Source organism: Dasypus novemcinctus, chromosome 24, assembly GCF_030445035.2.
Source record: "Dasypus novemcinctus isolate mDasNov1 chromosome 24, mDasNov1.1.hap2, whole genome shotgun sequence".
NCBI lineage: Eukaryota > Metazoa > Chordata > Mammalia > Cingulata > Dasypodidae > Dasypus > Dasypus novemcinctus.
Window position 1 is genome coordinate 48,421,595 of NC_080696.1, and position 17,387 is coordinate 48,438,981.

General features: G+C 63.0%; 1 protein-coding gene across 1 annotated transcript; it reads right to left on the bottom strand.

Moving 5' to 3' along the window:
* Positions 1-1,461: 1,461 nt before the first annotated feature.
* On the bottom strand, positions 1,462-6,329 carry LOC101420394 (ral guanine nucleotide dissociation stimulator-like). The gene is made up of 4 exons (XM_071211824.1): positions 5,634-6,329; positions 4,438-4,552; positions 3,840-3,939; positions 1,462-1,603 (listed from the first exon to the last, which is right to left on the bottom strand). Exons 1-4 carry the CDS (start codon positions 6,327-6,329, stop codon positions 1,462-1,464), a joined length of 1,053 nt encoding a protein of 350 aa, XP_071067925.1.
* Between the last annotated feature and the right edge of the window lie 11,058 nt (positions 6,330-17,387).

A 17,387-nucleotide genomic window follows, 5' to 3' on the forward strand; every position in this document is an offset into this window, starting at 1 on the left:
TGCTCTAAACCAACTACAATAATCTCATTTTCTCTCTCTCCTACTCCCTATTCCTCCCTCTCCCCCTCCCCTCCCCTCCTCCTCCCCCTCCCCTAGGGAGCTAGGAAAGGGGCTGCTCTTGGTTTGCATCTCCTTGCACATGGGGCAGGGACACCCTGAGTGGCCTGGTCCATGACCATTGATGGTCAAAGACTGACCTTTGTTGGAATAACGTCTCTTTGGGCTTGCTTTGGCAAAGACCAGTGCTCAGCTGGAATTGTCCTTCTTCAGTCCATTTTGCCAAAAGAGTCTTGAGGTCTCAGTGGGGGACTTGGAGCCAGGGGAGAGTGTCCTGTTGCCTTGGGGTCAAGGGATCTTGTGGCACCGTCCCTTGACTGTCCACTCATTCATTCTGTGCTCCTCACTGGAAATGCTGGCGTGGTTGTGAGCAGCCTGATGCACTCGCCTTCTGTCGGGTAGGTGAGAGCACCAACTCGCCCAAAGCAGTGATCCCAAGGAAACTGCAGCCTGGGAGTTCTTCCTTCTCTTTTCAAATAGAGAAGTTCCTGAAGGTCCCTTGGGACCTGGAGCAGGAAGGAGAGGAACAGAAGCTCCTGCTTCTAGGAGAAGCCCTGGCCCAGGAATCTTCCCAGACTGCGCTCCACCAGGGAAGTGGTCCGAGGCTGCCCTTGGCTCCTCGCCCTGGGACAAGCCCTGGAGGTTTCTGGCTGGGTAGGAAACCCTGTGGGGGTGGGGGGGTGGAGCCCTGGCTTGGAGGCTGCAACCCCTCCTTACACTCGGGACTCTCCCCAGCCCTGTGCCCCAGGCCCTTGCTCCCTCTCTCTCCGTGTCAGTTTCCCAATTTTATACGGAAGAGCTGGACATAAAGTGTGTGAGCGTGTGCTCAGAGACCACGCGTCAGCTCGCCTCCCGTGCATGGGGTGTGGGCGTATGGCTGGCACGCCTACCGCCCACACCCCGGGAGAGGCCAGGACAGGGCTCTCATCTGGGAAACTGCCCTCAGCCTCGGGCTTGGCCACTCCTCTCCTGCCCACGGCTCTCCAGGCGGCTCCCGACTGCTGGCCTGCTCCCGGGCTCCAGGCAGGGACGTCCTCCCCCAGCCGCCCCCGGGTTGGGGCTCGTCACACCAGCCACTGCCTGGCAGCCTCCCCAGCCGACACACCTCCCGTCGGCAGGGCAGTGCCACGCTGCTGAATGTTCCCTCCTTGCTGCCCGGTTTCACTTCTGATATGGTGCTCGGGTAGCAGTGAGCGGGGAGAGTCTCTGGCAAGACCAAGCTCTACCCAGGGACCCACAGTTGTGAGCGGCGGGCTCCAGAGCTCTGCTCCCACCACAGGATCAGGGAGCACGTGCGCCCACAGGCCCTGGACGACTAGGTCGGCCAGGGGGACTCTGCGCGCAGAGCAGTGATGCCCGCTGGTCACTGGAGGGCACACATGGGTGATGCATCCATGGCTCTGCTCACAGGCGCCGGCCAACGCCGTGTGCCACCAGCCCTCCCTGTGCTTCCCTGGTCCCGTGGACCTTGGGGGTACCTGGAACACTGCCGGGTGGGGGGGCCATGCTGCTGATGGGCTTGGTGGGCTTGGAGAGCCTGGAGAAGCTGGGGGTGAGGAGGGTGGGGGGAGGCTACCTGATATCTGGCCACCTCCCCAGTCAAGGTGCCCAGGTGCCACACACAGAGGACAGCCAGGAGCAGGGCACCTGGGGGCAGGCAGGGGAGTGTGGCCGACGACAAGGCCAGGCGGCCCCCTCCTCTTCCTCTTCGGCCACCCGGCCCCTGTGTTTGCAGACGGGATCCCTGAACTGGATGTCCAGCCTGTCCCCAGCTGGTGTATGAGAGGACGTGAGGGAGGCCAGGGAACCGAGACCCACTCCCAGGGCGGAACGAGTGTTGTGGGACTATGACTGGTATCACAGCAACCCTGTGACAATCAGTGAACCTTTCCCTTTTAGAGGTGAGCATCCAGCATCAACAGCTCACAGTGACCGCTGGAGCTAGAGACTCTGTGAACGACAGAGAAAGTGCATTCGAGAGCAATATTTCCTCATGAAAGGGTACGATGAGAGTGTTGGACTTCCCTGACCACCTAGACGGAAGGGGCCTCTCAGCCCTCACCTGGGGCAGGCGGGAGGCTGGTGCAGGCTCCTGGGCTCTGTGCTGAGCCAGGGTGTCACCCTTTAGCTCCCGGTCATGGGGAAGCCAGGCTGGAGCCCACGGGAAGCTCAGGACAGGGCCTGCCACCCCCCGGACAGGGAGCAACTCAGCGACCGAACGTGCCATGAGGGAAATTGGGGCAAGACTGTGGTCATAAGTCCCAGCAGGCCGTGACTTGCGCCCCCTCCCGACAGGACCTGTCAACACCCCCGTGACATCAGCAGAGCCCGAGTTGTGGACCGATGGACGTAGCCCTCCCAGGGTCCCGCCAGCTCGAAGCACTCAGAGCCAAACTCCTCCTGAGGCCAGTCAGCAGCCACATGGCAGGGAGTGTGGACCTCAAAGCGCTTGGCCCAACTTCCCCTCGACCCGCAGAAAAGGGTGCATGGGGTCTCTGGCCGACAGGAAGGAGCACTCTTGTCTTGGCATCGAGAGCTCCCGCGTGCTGCCACCGGCCCCGGCCAGCAAGGAGAGCCCACCGGGGAGCCCGCGCAGAGGCGGGGCCTGCGGGGATTTTCGGGAGAAGGACGTGCACAGGGAATGGCACGGCAGTGGAAGCACTCGTTCACAGGGAGCAGTGGTGTGGACACCAAGGAGGCCCAGCTGGAGCCCGGGGTCCTGCAGCTCAAACCCCTGTCCCCGCCTGAGGAAAAGGAATTCTGGTGCCAGGGATGAGGATCGCAAAGCAGGAACTCCAAGGTCAAGTGTGGACCATGAGGCCCTGAGGGGCACTGAGGAGGCGGGGTCTGCCTCCCTTGTACTGGAGCCAAGAATCCTCCTCGTTTGCTCCTCTGGCCCTTTCCATTCCACATTCTCAGCTATGTTCTCGTTCTTGCCCTACCTACTGCTGGTGTCACCCTATCGTTTGCCCTTGAAAATGACAAGTTCCTATTTGGTGTGCAAGCAAAGCCTCAGGCAAGAAGCGGGAAAGGTTCCTTCTTCCTCCAAAGTGGTAGAAAGGCAGCCGCTGCCCTGCCCGGGCTCAGGAAACGGTCTTTGTGAATGGCCTAAAGCCCGACAGTCCTCCTGGGTGCTCTCGGCTCCCCTGGGTGGAACCCTGAAACACACCGAAATGCTCTCTGCTGTGGGTCCCCGTGTTGGCTTCAGGAACCCGGGCAGGGGCAGCTGGCTCTTGTCGCTTCTCCCTTCTAAAATAAACAGGTGACTCTGCAGGATTTCTCCTTTGATTGAGCACTGTGAGAGCCTTTATCTCATTTCGATTAACACAGGAAATGCAAGAACCAAACTCAACTCCCAGGTTACAGTGGAAACAAGAATTTAATAATAAAACCTTCACATCGAACATCTATTAAGGACAAAGGTAGATGTTGCCCCTCCCCTTTAGATTGATAGTCTTTGTTGCTGTTGATTCTCAATTCAGTTCTTTGACAATCTCGCGCAGATCCTCCCTCTGACTAGCCATGTTTCGAGCGGCAGGACAGGCCCAGGGGTGTGAATGGAGTCTGGAGGTGGCCTAGACTGGCTGCTGGAGAGGGAAGCACCTGCCTGGCCTGGCCCCCGGTGCTTGGGGTCAGCAGAAGGACTTGGCCAGGCGGACCTGGAAGGGAAGGGGCTCTGAGCCTGGGTGGGGGGCAGCTGGGGCCAGTTACAGTTTCCCCTTTCGGAACCTGGGTCCCTTCTGCCGACTCCCCCGAAGGGCTGAGAGAGCTCTCTCCTTGACCTCGGCATCCAGGGCGTGGTCTTCCTCAGGAGAAGAAACCCATAATCGGGCGAGGGCGCCATAGCGTAATACACGTTGGCACCGTCTATGATCTGCAGTGCTGGGGGGTGGGGCAGAGGGGTGGTCAGCCGTGCTGCGGGGCATGCACGAACCCCACCCTCTGTGTCCCCACAAGAGCTGGCCTCGCCCGGACACCCGACTTCCCCAGTCCAACTCCAGGACCACAGAGGAGCCGCCTGAACGACACCCTGAACGACCAGGGAAGACTCTGCAGAGGCACAGCTGAAAGCGGGGGACCCTTGTTCCAAAAGTGACTCTGACTCCCACTGCCAGCCTCAGAGTGGAGCTGCCATGAGGTGGTCTCGTCCCCCAAGCACCCCTGCCGCCTGCTTTCCCTGCTGGGGATGGCGGCGCTGAAACTGGCCTTCTCCAACCCAGCGCACGCCCCTGAGCCCAGCGCTCCCCGGGCAGCCTGCCGAGCCTGCCGAGGGCAGCCCCGCACCGGGCCTCCTGAGCGGGGCCTCGCACCTTAGGTCCGGGGCCGTACTGCCCCCACCCACCCCTGCACCCCCGCCCTCTCCACTCGCCCCCGACTCACTGCCATCTCCTGAGATGATCTGCACTAGTTGGTAGTCCTTGGGCTGCTCCCTAGCCAGCTCGTGCTCTTCCAGGACCTTGTGGATCACGGCTGGAGCCCTGTCTTGGTCGGTCACCTGCAGTAGGTCAACAACAGGCCTCAGGGCGTGGGTCCTGGAGCCAGCTCCCCATGGCGCAGCTGCCAGAGATCCCAAGGAGGCCCCTCTGCTCGGGGCTGGGTCTACAGGGGCCTCCCTGTCTTCTCTTGCTCCCCCGGGGACACTCCACGCACTGAGGGCTCTTTTCCAGTCATTCCTCACCCCATCTCCTACAAGAACCTGCACCTCTGTCTTGAGGGTGTTTCCAAGGGAGGGTCCAAATCCCCTGCCCTGCAGGCTGACCCCCATCCCCTGGCTCCTCGGCCTACACACTGCTAGGGGCTCCCAGAGCCCTGGGACAAAGGGTGGCCTCGCAGCAGAGGGTGGGGACTGTGGAGAGACCTCGGGGTCTCTCTCTGTCCCTCCTCCCTCTCCATCACAGGAGAGGGCTCACCCTCGGGGAGGGCCCCTGCCCTGCCCCTGCCCCTCCAGGAGGCCTCTGTGGAGCACTGAACCCCAGGCAGAACACACACATCCAGTCCAAGCTCAGATGTTTGTCCGAGAGGAGGCTGGAAGACACCTTACGGCCCCTCAGGATGCCCTGGGCTCCAGGAGGCAGCTGTGCTCAGCAAGGTCTAGAGCACAGCTGCCTTGATCACGAGGGCCTGGGTGCAGGCAGGGCTCAGGCCAAGGGCCACTCAGTGACAGCTTAGAACAAGCACGCCAGCTCCTGGCCACAAGAGAAGTGCAGCCCGTTCAGTGGGGCACCACCGCAGCGCTGCAGCCTCTGGGCCGTGGGGCAGGGGTGGCTCCATCTACACGTCCATCTGGGATCTGGGCCCTGCTCACACCTTCACGGCCACCGCCCTGGGGCAGACCCCATCCTCCCCTTTGGGTCATGGCAGCAGCGCCTCACTGGCTGGTGTCTCCACCCACCACCTTACCATCCACTCTGAGGCCAAAGCTCTCCTGCTGTCCCTGCTCTGCTCTGACCCTTCATCTGTCCTTCCCCAGCCACTGGCAAGTCTGCTTCAGGGCGGCAGGCAGGGACCACGGCACCGCTCAGGTGTCTCCGGCCTGAGCCACCATGGCCTGGGGGGCGGCCGCTCGCCTGGCTCACCAGGATGCTCTGGACCTTGTGGCCGCTGTCCTCGGCCAGGGTGACACGGACAAAGCAGCGGTCGCCCATGTGCCGTTTGTGGCGCGGCCGTGATTCATGGTGCTTTTGGCTGGTCCGGGTGGCCCTGGCTTGGATGGAGGAGGAAGAGGACGTTCCTCCCGACGCTGACGGGATGGTGGAGCCGATCGGAGATGATGCGCAGGTGGGCTGCCCTAGCTGTGGGGGATGGGAGGTCAGCAGAAGGCTGGGAGCCTCGGGGCAGCCCGGGCTGCTCAAGAAGCTCCAGGAGGCTCTAGAAGGTCTGGACGAGTCAATGAGGCTCCACCCCTGGTGGACATGGGGAGGGCCCAGCAGGCACAGGAGGGGCGGCGGGAGGGCAAGGACCCCCAGGGAGCAGGAGTGGGCAGTCACGTTTGCTTCCTGGCTGTCCTGGGCCTCCGGGACGTGGTCCAGGTGGATTTCCACTGCAGAGCCGGAGGAGCCAGCCACGCGTGGGTGAGGAGAATCCGCGGCATCCCCGCCGCTGAGGTCAGGGCCACCCTGGAGCTGGACGCTGGAGTGGGCGGTGCTGCTGCCACTGGACTCAGCGTCGGGGCCCTGGTGGCTGGATGGAGGCTGGTTACCTTGGGGGCCTCCCCTGGCATGCCTGCCCACCTCTGCCTTGCTAAATCTGCACACGGCTAATCCTAGGTCCATCAAGAGGAGCCAGCGGGGCCCCGACTGCCCCAGAGCTCATGCCGCACCACCCCGTTACCCAGAGGAGGAAACAGGCCCAGGGAGGGGGCGACTCTCCCAGGCCCAGGGCTGGTCGGGAGTGGAGCTGGGATCCCGGCGCTCAGTGGCAGGCAGGCCCCCCAGCCCACGCTCAACCCGGAGCTCCCGAGCCCACCCTCGCCTGCCCTGCAGGGGGAACTCACTCTCCGCTCCAAGGCTCGCTGCCTTCCGGGGTGTGTTGGGCCTGGAAGCTCTCACTGGCCGCCTCGGGTGGCGGCTTCCACTCACGAGACAGGAGGAGGCTACAGGACAGGTGGCGGCCATCAGGCTCCCGGGGTCCGCACAGCATTTGGCGTCCGCGTGTCCCGGCCTTCTCGGGCAGCAGGGCCTACGTGGGCCCAGGAGCCACCAGGGTGTTCCCGCCCACACCGGGGCCTGGTGCCCCCCTGGCCTCACCTGTCCTTCTGGCCGAGCTGCTCCACGGCCTCAAACCAGGCCCTGAAGCACCCATCCGGCACAAGGCAGTCGTAGCAGCAGCGCGCCTGCAGCTGCTGCAGCTCGGACACCAGCTGGTCTTCCTGGGGTCAGACGGAGGAGGAGGCACTGCTGAAGCCCTGGTGGGCTGGCCCGGTGGGCCGGGGCCCGGGGTCCCTGGGTTCCCCAGCCCTGCCCTGCCTTCCGGGCTCTACCTGCCCTCAAGGCTGAGTTCACACAGCTTCTCCTCCAGGAAGTCGACCTTCCACCAGGTGAACCCCCACCCTCCCGAGGGAGGGGTCAGCCCTGTCTTTTCTCCTCCAACTCCCCAGCAGTCTTCCAGGAAGCTGCCTGCAGCCCGGGGGTGCCCTGCCAGGAGGCTCTCTCTTGTCCAGCCCCAACCTCAGCCCCACCCCCGCACTGCTGGCCGCAGCTGCTCACCTTCCTCCTTTTATCAAAATTCACCATGGTCCCCTGGAAGGCAGAGAGGTCACATCCATCACCAGGGGGCCCCCAGCCATTGCCGTGCGCATCGCCCCTGAGCCCTTGTCGTGCAGCACAACTGCGAGTTCCACGGGCACAGGGCAGCCCACACCGGGCATGGACCCAGGCACGCTTGTGGGCGCAGGAGTGGGGCCTGCCAGGGGAGCCCCAGGGCCCCCCAGCCCAGCCTCTGACCACAGTAGAGAGATGCCCCGGGACCAGCCTGCGCTCACTCTGCTGCCACAAGTCCACGGTACCCAGCTCCAGGGTGCCCAGGAGGCTCTCGGGAGATTCAGTGTGCCCACTGCTCAGCGCTCAGGGCTTGGGCCGGCCTCTCCTCCCAAGCCTCAGGGACCCTTTCCCATGTGGCCTCGGCCCCCCGGCTCACTCACATCCAGAAACTCCTGCATGACATAGTCCACCAGCGAAAACTGAAGTGAGGAATGTCCCCAGCCATGGGACAGTGCCCTGGATGGCACCCTGTGGCGTGGAGTGGGTGGGGATGAGCGCAGGCGCTTGGGGGCCCCCGACACCCTGCCCTGACCACCACGCAGGCTCAGACTCCTAGGACCACCCAGCATCACCCAGGCACATGCTCGGGCACCCAGCTGTCACCCCGAAGTTCCCCGCCCAGCCTCCAAAGACCCCAAACTCCCCTGCAGCCACCTCCCAGCAACGTCGTTTCTTCCATCCCAAGCCCACACCCCACCCCACCCAGTCCACCAGCCTCGGCTCTTCCAGGCTCTTGCTCTGACTTGCTGCCACTAGGCCCCGAGGATTCCCTCGGCTCCCAGCCCTCAAGCTTCCAGGGGAACAGACATGGAAGGGAGGCTCCCCGGGCTCAGAGGCCCAGGAGGGATGGCTGGGAGGAAGGCCCCACCCTGACTTGGAGGCCACCCACCCTGGCCCCCTGGCAGGAGTCACCCCCACCCCCTCCTGCTGCTGCTGCTGCTGCTTCTGGCCTCTGTTGGGGTTCGCGTCCAGAGTGGCAAACTGAGGGTTCCCCTCCTGTCAGGATTGAGCAGCTCAGGGTCAGTGAGGCCCTCCGTCTCTCCCCGTTGTCCCTGGGGCCTTGGATCCCTGGACGAAGTGGGCAGGTGGAAATCTGCTGCCACCACGTGCAGGAGGTGCCCTGGGGGCCTGGTGCAAGCGGCCTGGCCTCCCTGAGCCTGTTTGGACATCTGGGATGTGACCACAAAGACCTGACCCCTTCTCGGGCGTCCAGAGGCCTCAGGGGTGCACGCCAGCGGCACAGACGCTCTGGCCATCTCACTCTCCCGCTCGGAGTCTTGGGAATGCTCCGCCACGTTCCTTTTCTCCCGTCAACCCCGCCAGCTGGCCATGAGGGCGGCGCCACTGGAGGCTCGTGCTTCCATTCAGCTGGAGGCTCAAGGAAGGATGTGCTCGGGGTGCCGAGGATGGGTGTCTCCCTCTGGCCGGAGGCCTAGTCTGCTCTGACGTCACCCCACAGCCCGCCACTGCCAACAGCTGTCTGCTTTTCCTGGCCTCTGCGCGTGCATGTGCGAGGGGCCTCTTGTCGTCCCAGCCATGGACTGGAGGATGGGGTGTCCCGGAGGCCTAGTTGAGCAGATCCTGCCTGTCCCAGCCCACACGACTGAAAACCCAAAGCTGCCCAAGGCCCACACACAGGCGCCCCCTCCTGGGGGTCCACTCAGGATGTTCTGCCTGCAGGGGTGCCCCGTCCTCCAGCTGCACGGCTGGACATTGCAGTACTGGACATCGAAGTTGTGCTGCGTCTTCTAGGTGGAAGCTTCTAGTTTCAGTCAGAAAGGACCTACCGTGGTTTCCCGTCTCCCAAAGACTTCTCCTAGCTCTCTGACACAAGCCATTCATAATGAGGCACAGTTCTGAGACCCCCACGTGGATGGAGACTTCTCTTCCTGCTGGTTCATCATCTCCTCCTGGAACATCCCAGCGCCCCCGACCGTGTCTGAGCACCAACCCCGGCCTATGGCCCAGCAGCTGCCCCCCACCTGCCCACGAACCAGGCAGATCCCTCTTCATCTTCCTCCAGAAGAGGCCAGACAGGATGTTTGCAAAGAAACACCCAGGGAAACACTCATAAGCCCCCCTCCTGAGCCCTGGCCCCCTGCCTGCTCTTCACCTGGGAGATCAGCTCGCTGCCCTGGGAGGAGTCGCTCTCAGTGGAGAAAATCTCAGACAGTGTCTGAAAGAGGCGGAAGCTGTCCCTGGGGAAGGGCAAGAAGGAAGGAGAAAGGTGGGAGTGGGTGAGAGCGTCCAGGGGACGACCCACTTCGTCGTAGCCGGGTCCTGGGACCCGGACTGTCTGGCTGGGTGGTGCTGAAACTGGGCAGCTGCAAGCACTGCAGGACAGCGTGGGCTTGGGAGCTGCGCTCTCAGGCAGGCACCGCGGGGACCCCCACTCCTAGTTGACGAGCGGCTGGTGTTGACACGGGGAGCTGTCCCCTGGACAGAGCGGGCTGCTGACCAGCACACCCTGGACGTGCTCTCATCTGGCTGGACTCTGTGCCTGACCAGGGCCGGCACCAGTGTTGACATCCAACAGCTGACCTCAGGTCCTGGCGAGACCTGGCGCCCCAGCCCACCCGGCCCCTGCCCGGGTCCCGCTGCCTCCAGGCTCCCTGCAGGGTGATGCCCAGCCTCCTGTGGGGCCCCTGGTCCCCTCCGGCATCCCCTGGAGAGAAGCCTGCCCACCTGGAAACTTCCCCCCATGTCCTCTTCTGACGGCCAATCACATGCCTTTCGAGAGCAGAGAGGATGGCGTGGCCTGAGGAGAAGTTGCAGAGGGTTTGGCACTCCTGGGGAGGGAGAAAGAATGGGCCGTGAGGGGTGGTCTGAGCGTGCCCTGCTCCCGCTCCAGCCCCCTCGGCTGACCTCCCCCTCTGGATGACAGACCCCCACGGAGCCCCTGAGGGCGAGCCAGGGCCCCAGAGTGGGACCCTCATGCTGCACCTGAGGGAAGAGTCTGGGGGGGGAGAACGTGAGGAGGAAGGAGGGCTGTGCTCCAGGCAGGGCAGGGCCCAGAGGCCGAGAACCCACCAGCACGTAGGGGGGTCCAGGAATCCAGAGAGGGCCCCGGCACGCACCCTGGTCACCTCGATCCAGTGCTCCACCACCCTGGCCCTGTCTGCGGCCTTCATGCTGCGGTCCCCAAGGCAAGTGGCCATGACACAGTCGGCCACACAGTTGAACTGGCTGATGACGGCACGCACGGTGGGCGCCACATGCTCCTTGCCCTTCTGGTGGCGCTGGGACCAGATGGAGCCCAGGCAGTGGTAGGGCACCACCTTCTTGAACAGCTCCTGGGGAGGAGGGCAAGTCAGCTGGCCACACCCACCCCCAGCTCAGATCCCGTGGGCCCTCAGGACGCTGGCCGGGGTCATCGTCACAGCAGTGCGTGTGGCAGGGCCGGCTAGTGTCCTGGGTCTCCTCTCCAGAGGCCCAAGTGCGGGCTTGGGTTCAAGAAACTCGCCCAGGGAACAAGGCTGGCAGTGGACCAGGGTTTGGACCCAGATCCCAGAATTCGGGATCAGGGTGGGGAAGGCTGGGGTGGCAGGTCCTGGGAGGAAGTCCCCCCCAGCTCCACCCTGCCGAGCCCAGCTGCTCACCGCATCCATGAGCGACAGCTGCTCTGCCACCAGCTCGGGAGGGAAAGCCAGGAGCTCAGGCTTCTGCTCACGCAGACCATCCTGGCAGGGCCCGGGCCAGGGGCAGGAAGGCTGTGGGGGGGCAGCCTGCCCTGCTGCTGAGCTGAGCTCTGGCCATGGCTCAGGTGCTGCTGCCCGCCTTGCCTCCCCCTTGAGAGCCGTTGCTCCTGAAGTTGCCTGAACCGGCTGGAGCTGCAGAGTGGGCACTGGAGCGACCTGTGCAGGCGGAACTGGAGGTGGCGGTGGGACCACCTCCCCCTCACCAACTGGTGGTTCGGATGGGGCTACCCCTGCAGATGGGGCCGGCTCTGCCTCCGTAGGGGGTACTGGCGCTCACTCCACAGGTGGCTGTGCAGGTGGCCCCGAGGCATCTTCCACCTCGCAAGCCAGTGCTTCTGCTGCTGGAGGAGCAGACTCTCCCTCGAGAGCGGGCAGTGCTGATCCGTGGAGCGGGGGTGAGGCAGGTGGAGCTAGACTTGCCCCCGGCTCTGCAGCTCCTGCTCCTGATGGTGCTGCAGCTGCCCGTGGCTCCTGAGCAGGTGCTCCGGCTGACCAGGTCGGATGGTCAAGCTCCAGGGAGGGCACGGGCCCCATCTCTGAAGGGGGCAGCTGTGGTGGTGCTGGAGCCACCTGCAGCTCAGGAGCTGGCGCCACGGTGCGGAATGCCTCAGGCTCTATTTGCAGGGCAGGTGCTGGCACCACCTCGCCAGCTGGCAGTCCGGGTGGTGATGGAGCCGACTCTGGCTCTGGACATATGTTGGCTGCAGGGGGTGGAACTGGCACTGGTGGTCGCACTGGAGGTATCGGTGGCTCTGGAGCTGACAAAGGAGCTGGACAAGAGGCAGTTTCCCCACTATGAATGGCTCTGAGTGTCATTCCAAAATAGAGAAAATCCCACTACCTCTAGGGGAAGATCCTGCCCAGGAAAGTGCTCCCCACCTGCAGGCTCCCAGGAGACATGTCTGGGGCTCTGCCTTGCTGGAGGGCAGCCTCTGCTGGCTCCTGCCTCTGCGGTGCAATCCCGGGCCCCGGCCCACAAGCTCATGTGCTCCCACCCCGAGGCCCCCTCACCCTCCAGCTCTGCCTCCATGGGCTCCGGGTGTCTCATCTGTGCAAGCAGAAGTGCGACGCGGCACTGCGGACCAGAGCCCGGCAGGTGCTCCTGGGCATGGGCCATCAGCAGCTGGAGGCAGGGAGAGTCCGGAGGCTGCAGGAAGTCCTCCCAGTACTGATCCATCCAGGTGCCCAGCAGGGCACAGAGGGTGCTGAGGGCAGGGGGGACAGCACGGTCAGATGCCGGCCTTGCCCTCCACGCTGCCCCCAGGGACCCTGCCACTCAACACAAAGTCCATGAGGACAGCAAGGGCTCTGACTGTCCTGGCCACAGCCCAGTGCTGACACACAGTAGGAGCTTCAGCAGCGGCTGAGTGCGGAGGGGGCAGGGCCCGTCCTCCTGCCCCAGGCCCTCATGGCCCCCACCCAGTAGCGTCTGCCCGAGTTGCTGCCCCATCTTCCGCCTGGTGTCATGTGTGTCTCCCCTTCCCACGGACACTGCTCCCCCCCCCCCGCCGCCACACCTGTAGGAGGCAGACAGGACTGAGGCCCCCGGCAGATTGGCAGCAGGCCACTCACCACCTCCCATTGGGGGTCTGCGTGAGGTGGTATTTGGGGGCCTGGGGGCTGGGAGAGGGCAGAGGATGGGTGGGCTTCTCTGGGGAATGAGCCCCCTGGCCTCCTGTGCAGACAGTGCCCCAGGACCCCACCTCAGCTTCCTTACTCCTTGTCAAGGGGAGGGGGAAGCCCTCTGCACTCAGCTTCCAGGGGACCAGGGGATGGAGGATGCCTGGCCCCAGACCCTGCCCAGTCCTACCCGGCCACCCACCACCCAACTCCCCACAATGGGGTCTGGCCACAAGAGCCCCTCGCCCTCACCCAAAGTGCACCTACGTTTTCACGTCAAGGTGTCCATGAGGCTCACCCCTCCCACCGAGGTCATCTCCATACCTAGGGGAGACCATGAGGCTGTCACAGCTGCTTGCTGAGTGTCCCCCCTGCTGAAGACGGCTCGGCCTATTGCCAGCGGCCCCCCCTCCAAAGGCCCCCAGAAGGCATGATCTTTGGTCTGCCGTGTCCGCTGCATGAAGCCAGGTGCCAAAGGGAGCGCGTGCACCGAGTAGACACGTGCCATCTACCAGGGGAAGGGGGAGCCCTCAGCGGCACCGCCTCAGACCCGGGGTGGGCCTGGAGCCCTCTGGCAGTCCACAGGGATCCCTGCTCTGACCACTCCAAGGTCGGAGGTCTGAAAGGGCTAGCAAACCTCCCTGAGAAATGAGAAAACTGGGTCCAAAGGGGGCGAGGCCGAGAGCCTCTTCCCTGGGCAGAGTGAAGTCCTGCCCAGGGGCAGCCCTGCACCTCCAGCCGCCCTGTCCAGGAGCCAGGCTCGGGGTGGCCCTTCCCACGGACCCTCCCAGTCTGTCCTACAATCAGCCCTGTGGGCTGGTCCTCAGGGCGCCCCCTTCCCAAGGAGGAAACTGAGGCCAGTGGGTGCAGTGGCGTTTCTGAGACGCCCAGCGCGTGGGGGGCACAGCATCCCAGGGGGCAGGTGGGGGCTGGTGCTCACCGGTGGAACAGCCGTTCCAGGACCTGCTCGGTGGAGGCGAACATGCGGTAGGTCCCCAGGAAGGTGCGGACGTAGTCGAGGTCGCCCTCCTGCAAGGCGAGCACCAGGTGCTCTGCCAGGTCCTCCCAGCGGCCGGCCTTGACCATGCGCACGGTGCGGCTCTCCCCCCTCACGAGGGAACCCTCGTTCTTCCTCTGGGGTGGGACAGAGGGGGCAGGGTGGTCAGACACAGCACCTGGAGCCAGCCGGGCGGGGCCAGGGCCCACCTGCTGCCCCGAGCCCTGAGCCACGTTGGACCAAGGGGCTGTGTGGGCCCTAGTGGAGAAAGGTCCTCGGCCTTCCCACGGAACCGCAGGGGAGCCAACACCTGAAAGGCGAGGCCCCTGACCTGAAAGGGCGGGTGCCTGGAGGGTCCTTGGGGGAGAAAGGCCCCTGCAGGGCCGAGGGTCTGAGCAGACCCTGGGCAACTGCAGACCCTCCTGGTCAGGAGACCACCTTCTGGACTGCACTGTCCCGGGGCCAGAGGAACAAGGGGATGCCGTTGGCCACCCCGACCCCACCTCAGGACAAGGAAGGGAAATGCCAGGCCAGGGCCAGGGGCTGCACGGACGCTCCCCCCAAAGACAGCCGGTGGTCCCCCGCCGCTGCCCCTCCACAAGGTCAGCTGGCTGCTGCTGGAGAAAGGGAGCTCTGCGTGTCCTCTGCCCAGCCGGCCCTGTCCTGCGGCCTCTGCTGCGGCCGGGAGGACCAGTGCCTGGGGGCCTGTGGGTGGTGTCCAGGGCAGCAGAGTCGTCAGGGCCCCGGGACAGGACCTTCAGCTCCAGCAGCCCCGAAGGCCGAAAGGCTGCTCCAAGCCGCCACCCTCCTGGAATCCTGGGCAGCCAAGGCAGGCCCCAGCTCCTACCCGGGAAGGTCAAGGGGGCGATTCTGGGAGATGGTGAGAACCCCCCTCAGCAGGAGAGCTGGACGGCTCGGAGCAGATGGGCAAGGACAGTCACGGAGATGCTGCCAGGGACGTGGGGCCGAGGAGGGGACTCGCAAACACAGCAGCACGACGCGCACGTGTCTGAGGCGCGCCCACCCTCCAGCCGGCCCTGACTGGAATCCTGCGCTAAACACCCTCTCCTGCCCCTCTCCACATGTGCAGTGACCTTCCCCCATCTGTGGAGTGGCCATGTGCTGGGTGACTGGTGGAGTCCCAGGTTCCTCGGGAAGCAGGATATGGGGTCACTCAGGTGGGAAAGCCCTGAAGAGCGCACAGCGGGGGTCAGGGTGGAACACGGCCCTGGGGTGCTCCACAGCTGCCTTGGGTGCCCCCCTCGGTGCCTGCTCTCACCTGGAACCAGCGCCGGCCCTGGCCGGGGCCCCGATGGACCGGCACCTTCCTCAGAGAGACGGTGTAGACCAGCCCCTCCTCCAGCTCCTCACCGACCACCTGCATGGAGCTCTGCGAACACAGTGCCCGGCGGCCGGGCCGAGGGGCGTCAGCGAGGGGCGTGTCCTCCCCCACAGGGGAAGCTGGCATCCATCTGGCTGGAACCCAGGGCAGGCCCAGGTGGGCTCTGCCTTCCCCCGAAGCTGGTGGAGAGAACAGGGGAGCTCGAGGCTCCGGAAAGACATGGTACACATGGATGTCCCCAAGCTGCCTCTTCCCACCCCCGCCCGTGACCTGGCAGGGGACAGGGAAGGCCCTCTGGGTCCCCAATCCTGACAGCCGCTCCTGCCCGTGGTTGTCCCCCTGTCCACGCCCCCACACCCTGGGAAGACGATGGACGTGGGGCTGCCCAGGAGGAGCACAGCCATGGCCTGTGCTCAACTGGCTCCCCCGGGCCACCCCGTGTCACCTCTGGGTGCCTCCTGGGTGCCGATGGCCAGCGGCTCCATGGCTGAGGCCTGAGCCAAAGTTGGAAGTGATGGCAAGGTGGTTCATTCCCGCTTTGGTTGAGGCTGGAGCCTTGCGGTCGTGCAATGCAGCAGGGGAACATGTTGCTCTCTCAAGCGTCTCCTGCCAAGTGAGCTGGGAAGGGGCTGCCTGTGGAATCTGGGTGCCTAGTTACCAGGGTTCCAAGTTCTGTCACCAAGGAAGTGAGGTCACCTCCTGAGGTCATTTCCCCTGGGACCTTCCACTGTCAGAACCCCGCCAAAGTCCCTCTGCATGGCTGTCTGTCCATCCCCTCTCCTGGATCGCCTTGTTTCCTGGACGCCATTCTGCCAACATATCCCCCCCACAGCTCCCTGGGAAGGCTGCGGGCAGCTCGGGCCCCAGCTCAGGGGAAACCCAGCTGGGTTCAGAGCCTGCCTCTCTGTCCTTTCCATTTTGGGGAGCCCAGGCTAGTCACTGGGGCCCATCCCCAGTCTCCTCACCAAACAGTGGGATCCATTCTAGCATTGGCTTCCCGGGAGAGTGTCATGTCCACGGCAGGCGGACACTGTGAGCCCCAGAGTCTGGTTTCATACGGAACGAATGCACACACTCAGACACGGGAGAAGCAGGAAGGGGACGGGCGGAACCCCGAGTCCAACTCCACACAGGGCTGGGGGAGGGCCGTGTGGTCTGAGGAGACCCACTTGCACTCCTGGGTTGCTGTCTCCATCTGGCCCATGACAAGGTGCAAATGAGACGAAAGTCAGACATGGCGGCTGTGCCACCAATCCTGCCAGAGGCTTCCCATTGCCTTGATTATTTCTAACTCTATCTTGTCCACTTAAGAATTGCAGATAGAAGCAATCATTGAAAAAGAAAAAGCAAGCACAAGTGAATAAAACTGTAGAAATCTCAATTAAATGGACTGGCTACATAGAAACTGTTGTTTATCGTACAGTATGTTACACAGTCTATTTGGTTCATCATAACACAATCCTGTGGTATTGGCCCTTCTGTGTCTGGCCGGCTTCACTTAAAAGAATCTCCTCCAGGGTCATTCTCGCTGTCTTCTTCTTGACAATTCGTTTCTTCTTACTGCTGCAGAACTTTACCTCCAGTGAATTCACCAGCTTGTTTTTCCGCTCATCCATCGATGAACACCTGGGTTGTTTCCAGCTTCTGGCAATTGTGAAGAATGCCTCTGCGAAAATCGACGTGCAGATGTCTGTTCATGTCACTGCTCTCGGTTCTTCTGTCTATATACCCAGTTGTGGTACTGCAGGGTTGCATGGTGAGTCTATTTTCAACTTCTTGAGGGAATGCCAAACAGTCCTCCACAGTGGCTCGACCGTCCTGCATTGCCACCAGCCAACCAGGAAGAAGTGTTCCTATCTCTCCACAGCCTCTCCAGCACTTGGAGTTCTCTGTCTTTGGGAATAGTGGCCATTCTGATAGGTGGGAAATGATAAGTCCTTGTGGGTTTTGATTTGCATTGCCCTAATCAGGAGAGATCTTGAGCATTTTTTCCATGTGTTTTTTTGTCATTTGTATTTCTTCTTTGGACAAACGTCTAATCAAGTCTGTTGCTGAGTTTTAAATTGGATTGTTTCTCCTTTTATTGTTTTTTTTTCTTTTTTTTAATTGACTTTGTAAAAATATTACATTAAAAATATATATGTGAGGTCCCATTCAACCCCACCCCCCCCCACCGTTCCCCCCCCCCCCCCCCAGCAACACTCGTTCCCATCATCATGACACATCCATTGGATTTGGTAAGTACATCTTTGGGCACCTCTGCACCTCATAGTCAATGGTCCACATCATGGCCCATACTCTCCCCCATTCCATCCAGTGGGCCCTGTGAGGATTTACAATGTCCGGTGATTGCCTCTGAAGCACCATCCAGGGCAGCTCCATGTCCCGAAGACGCCTCCACCTCTCATCTCTTC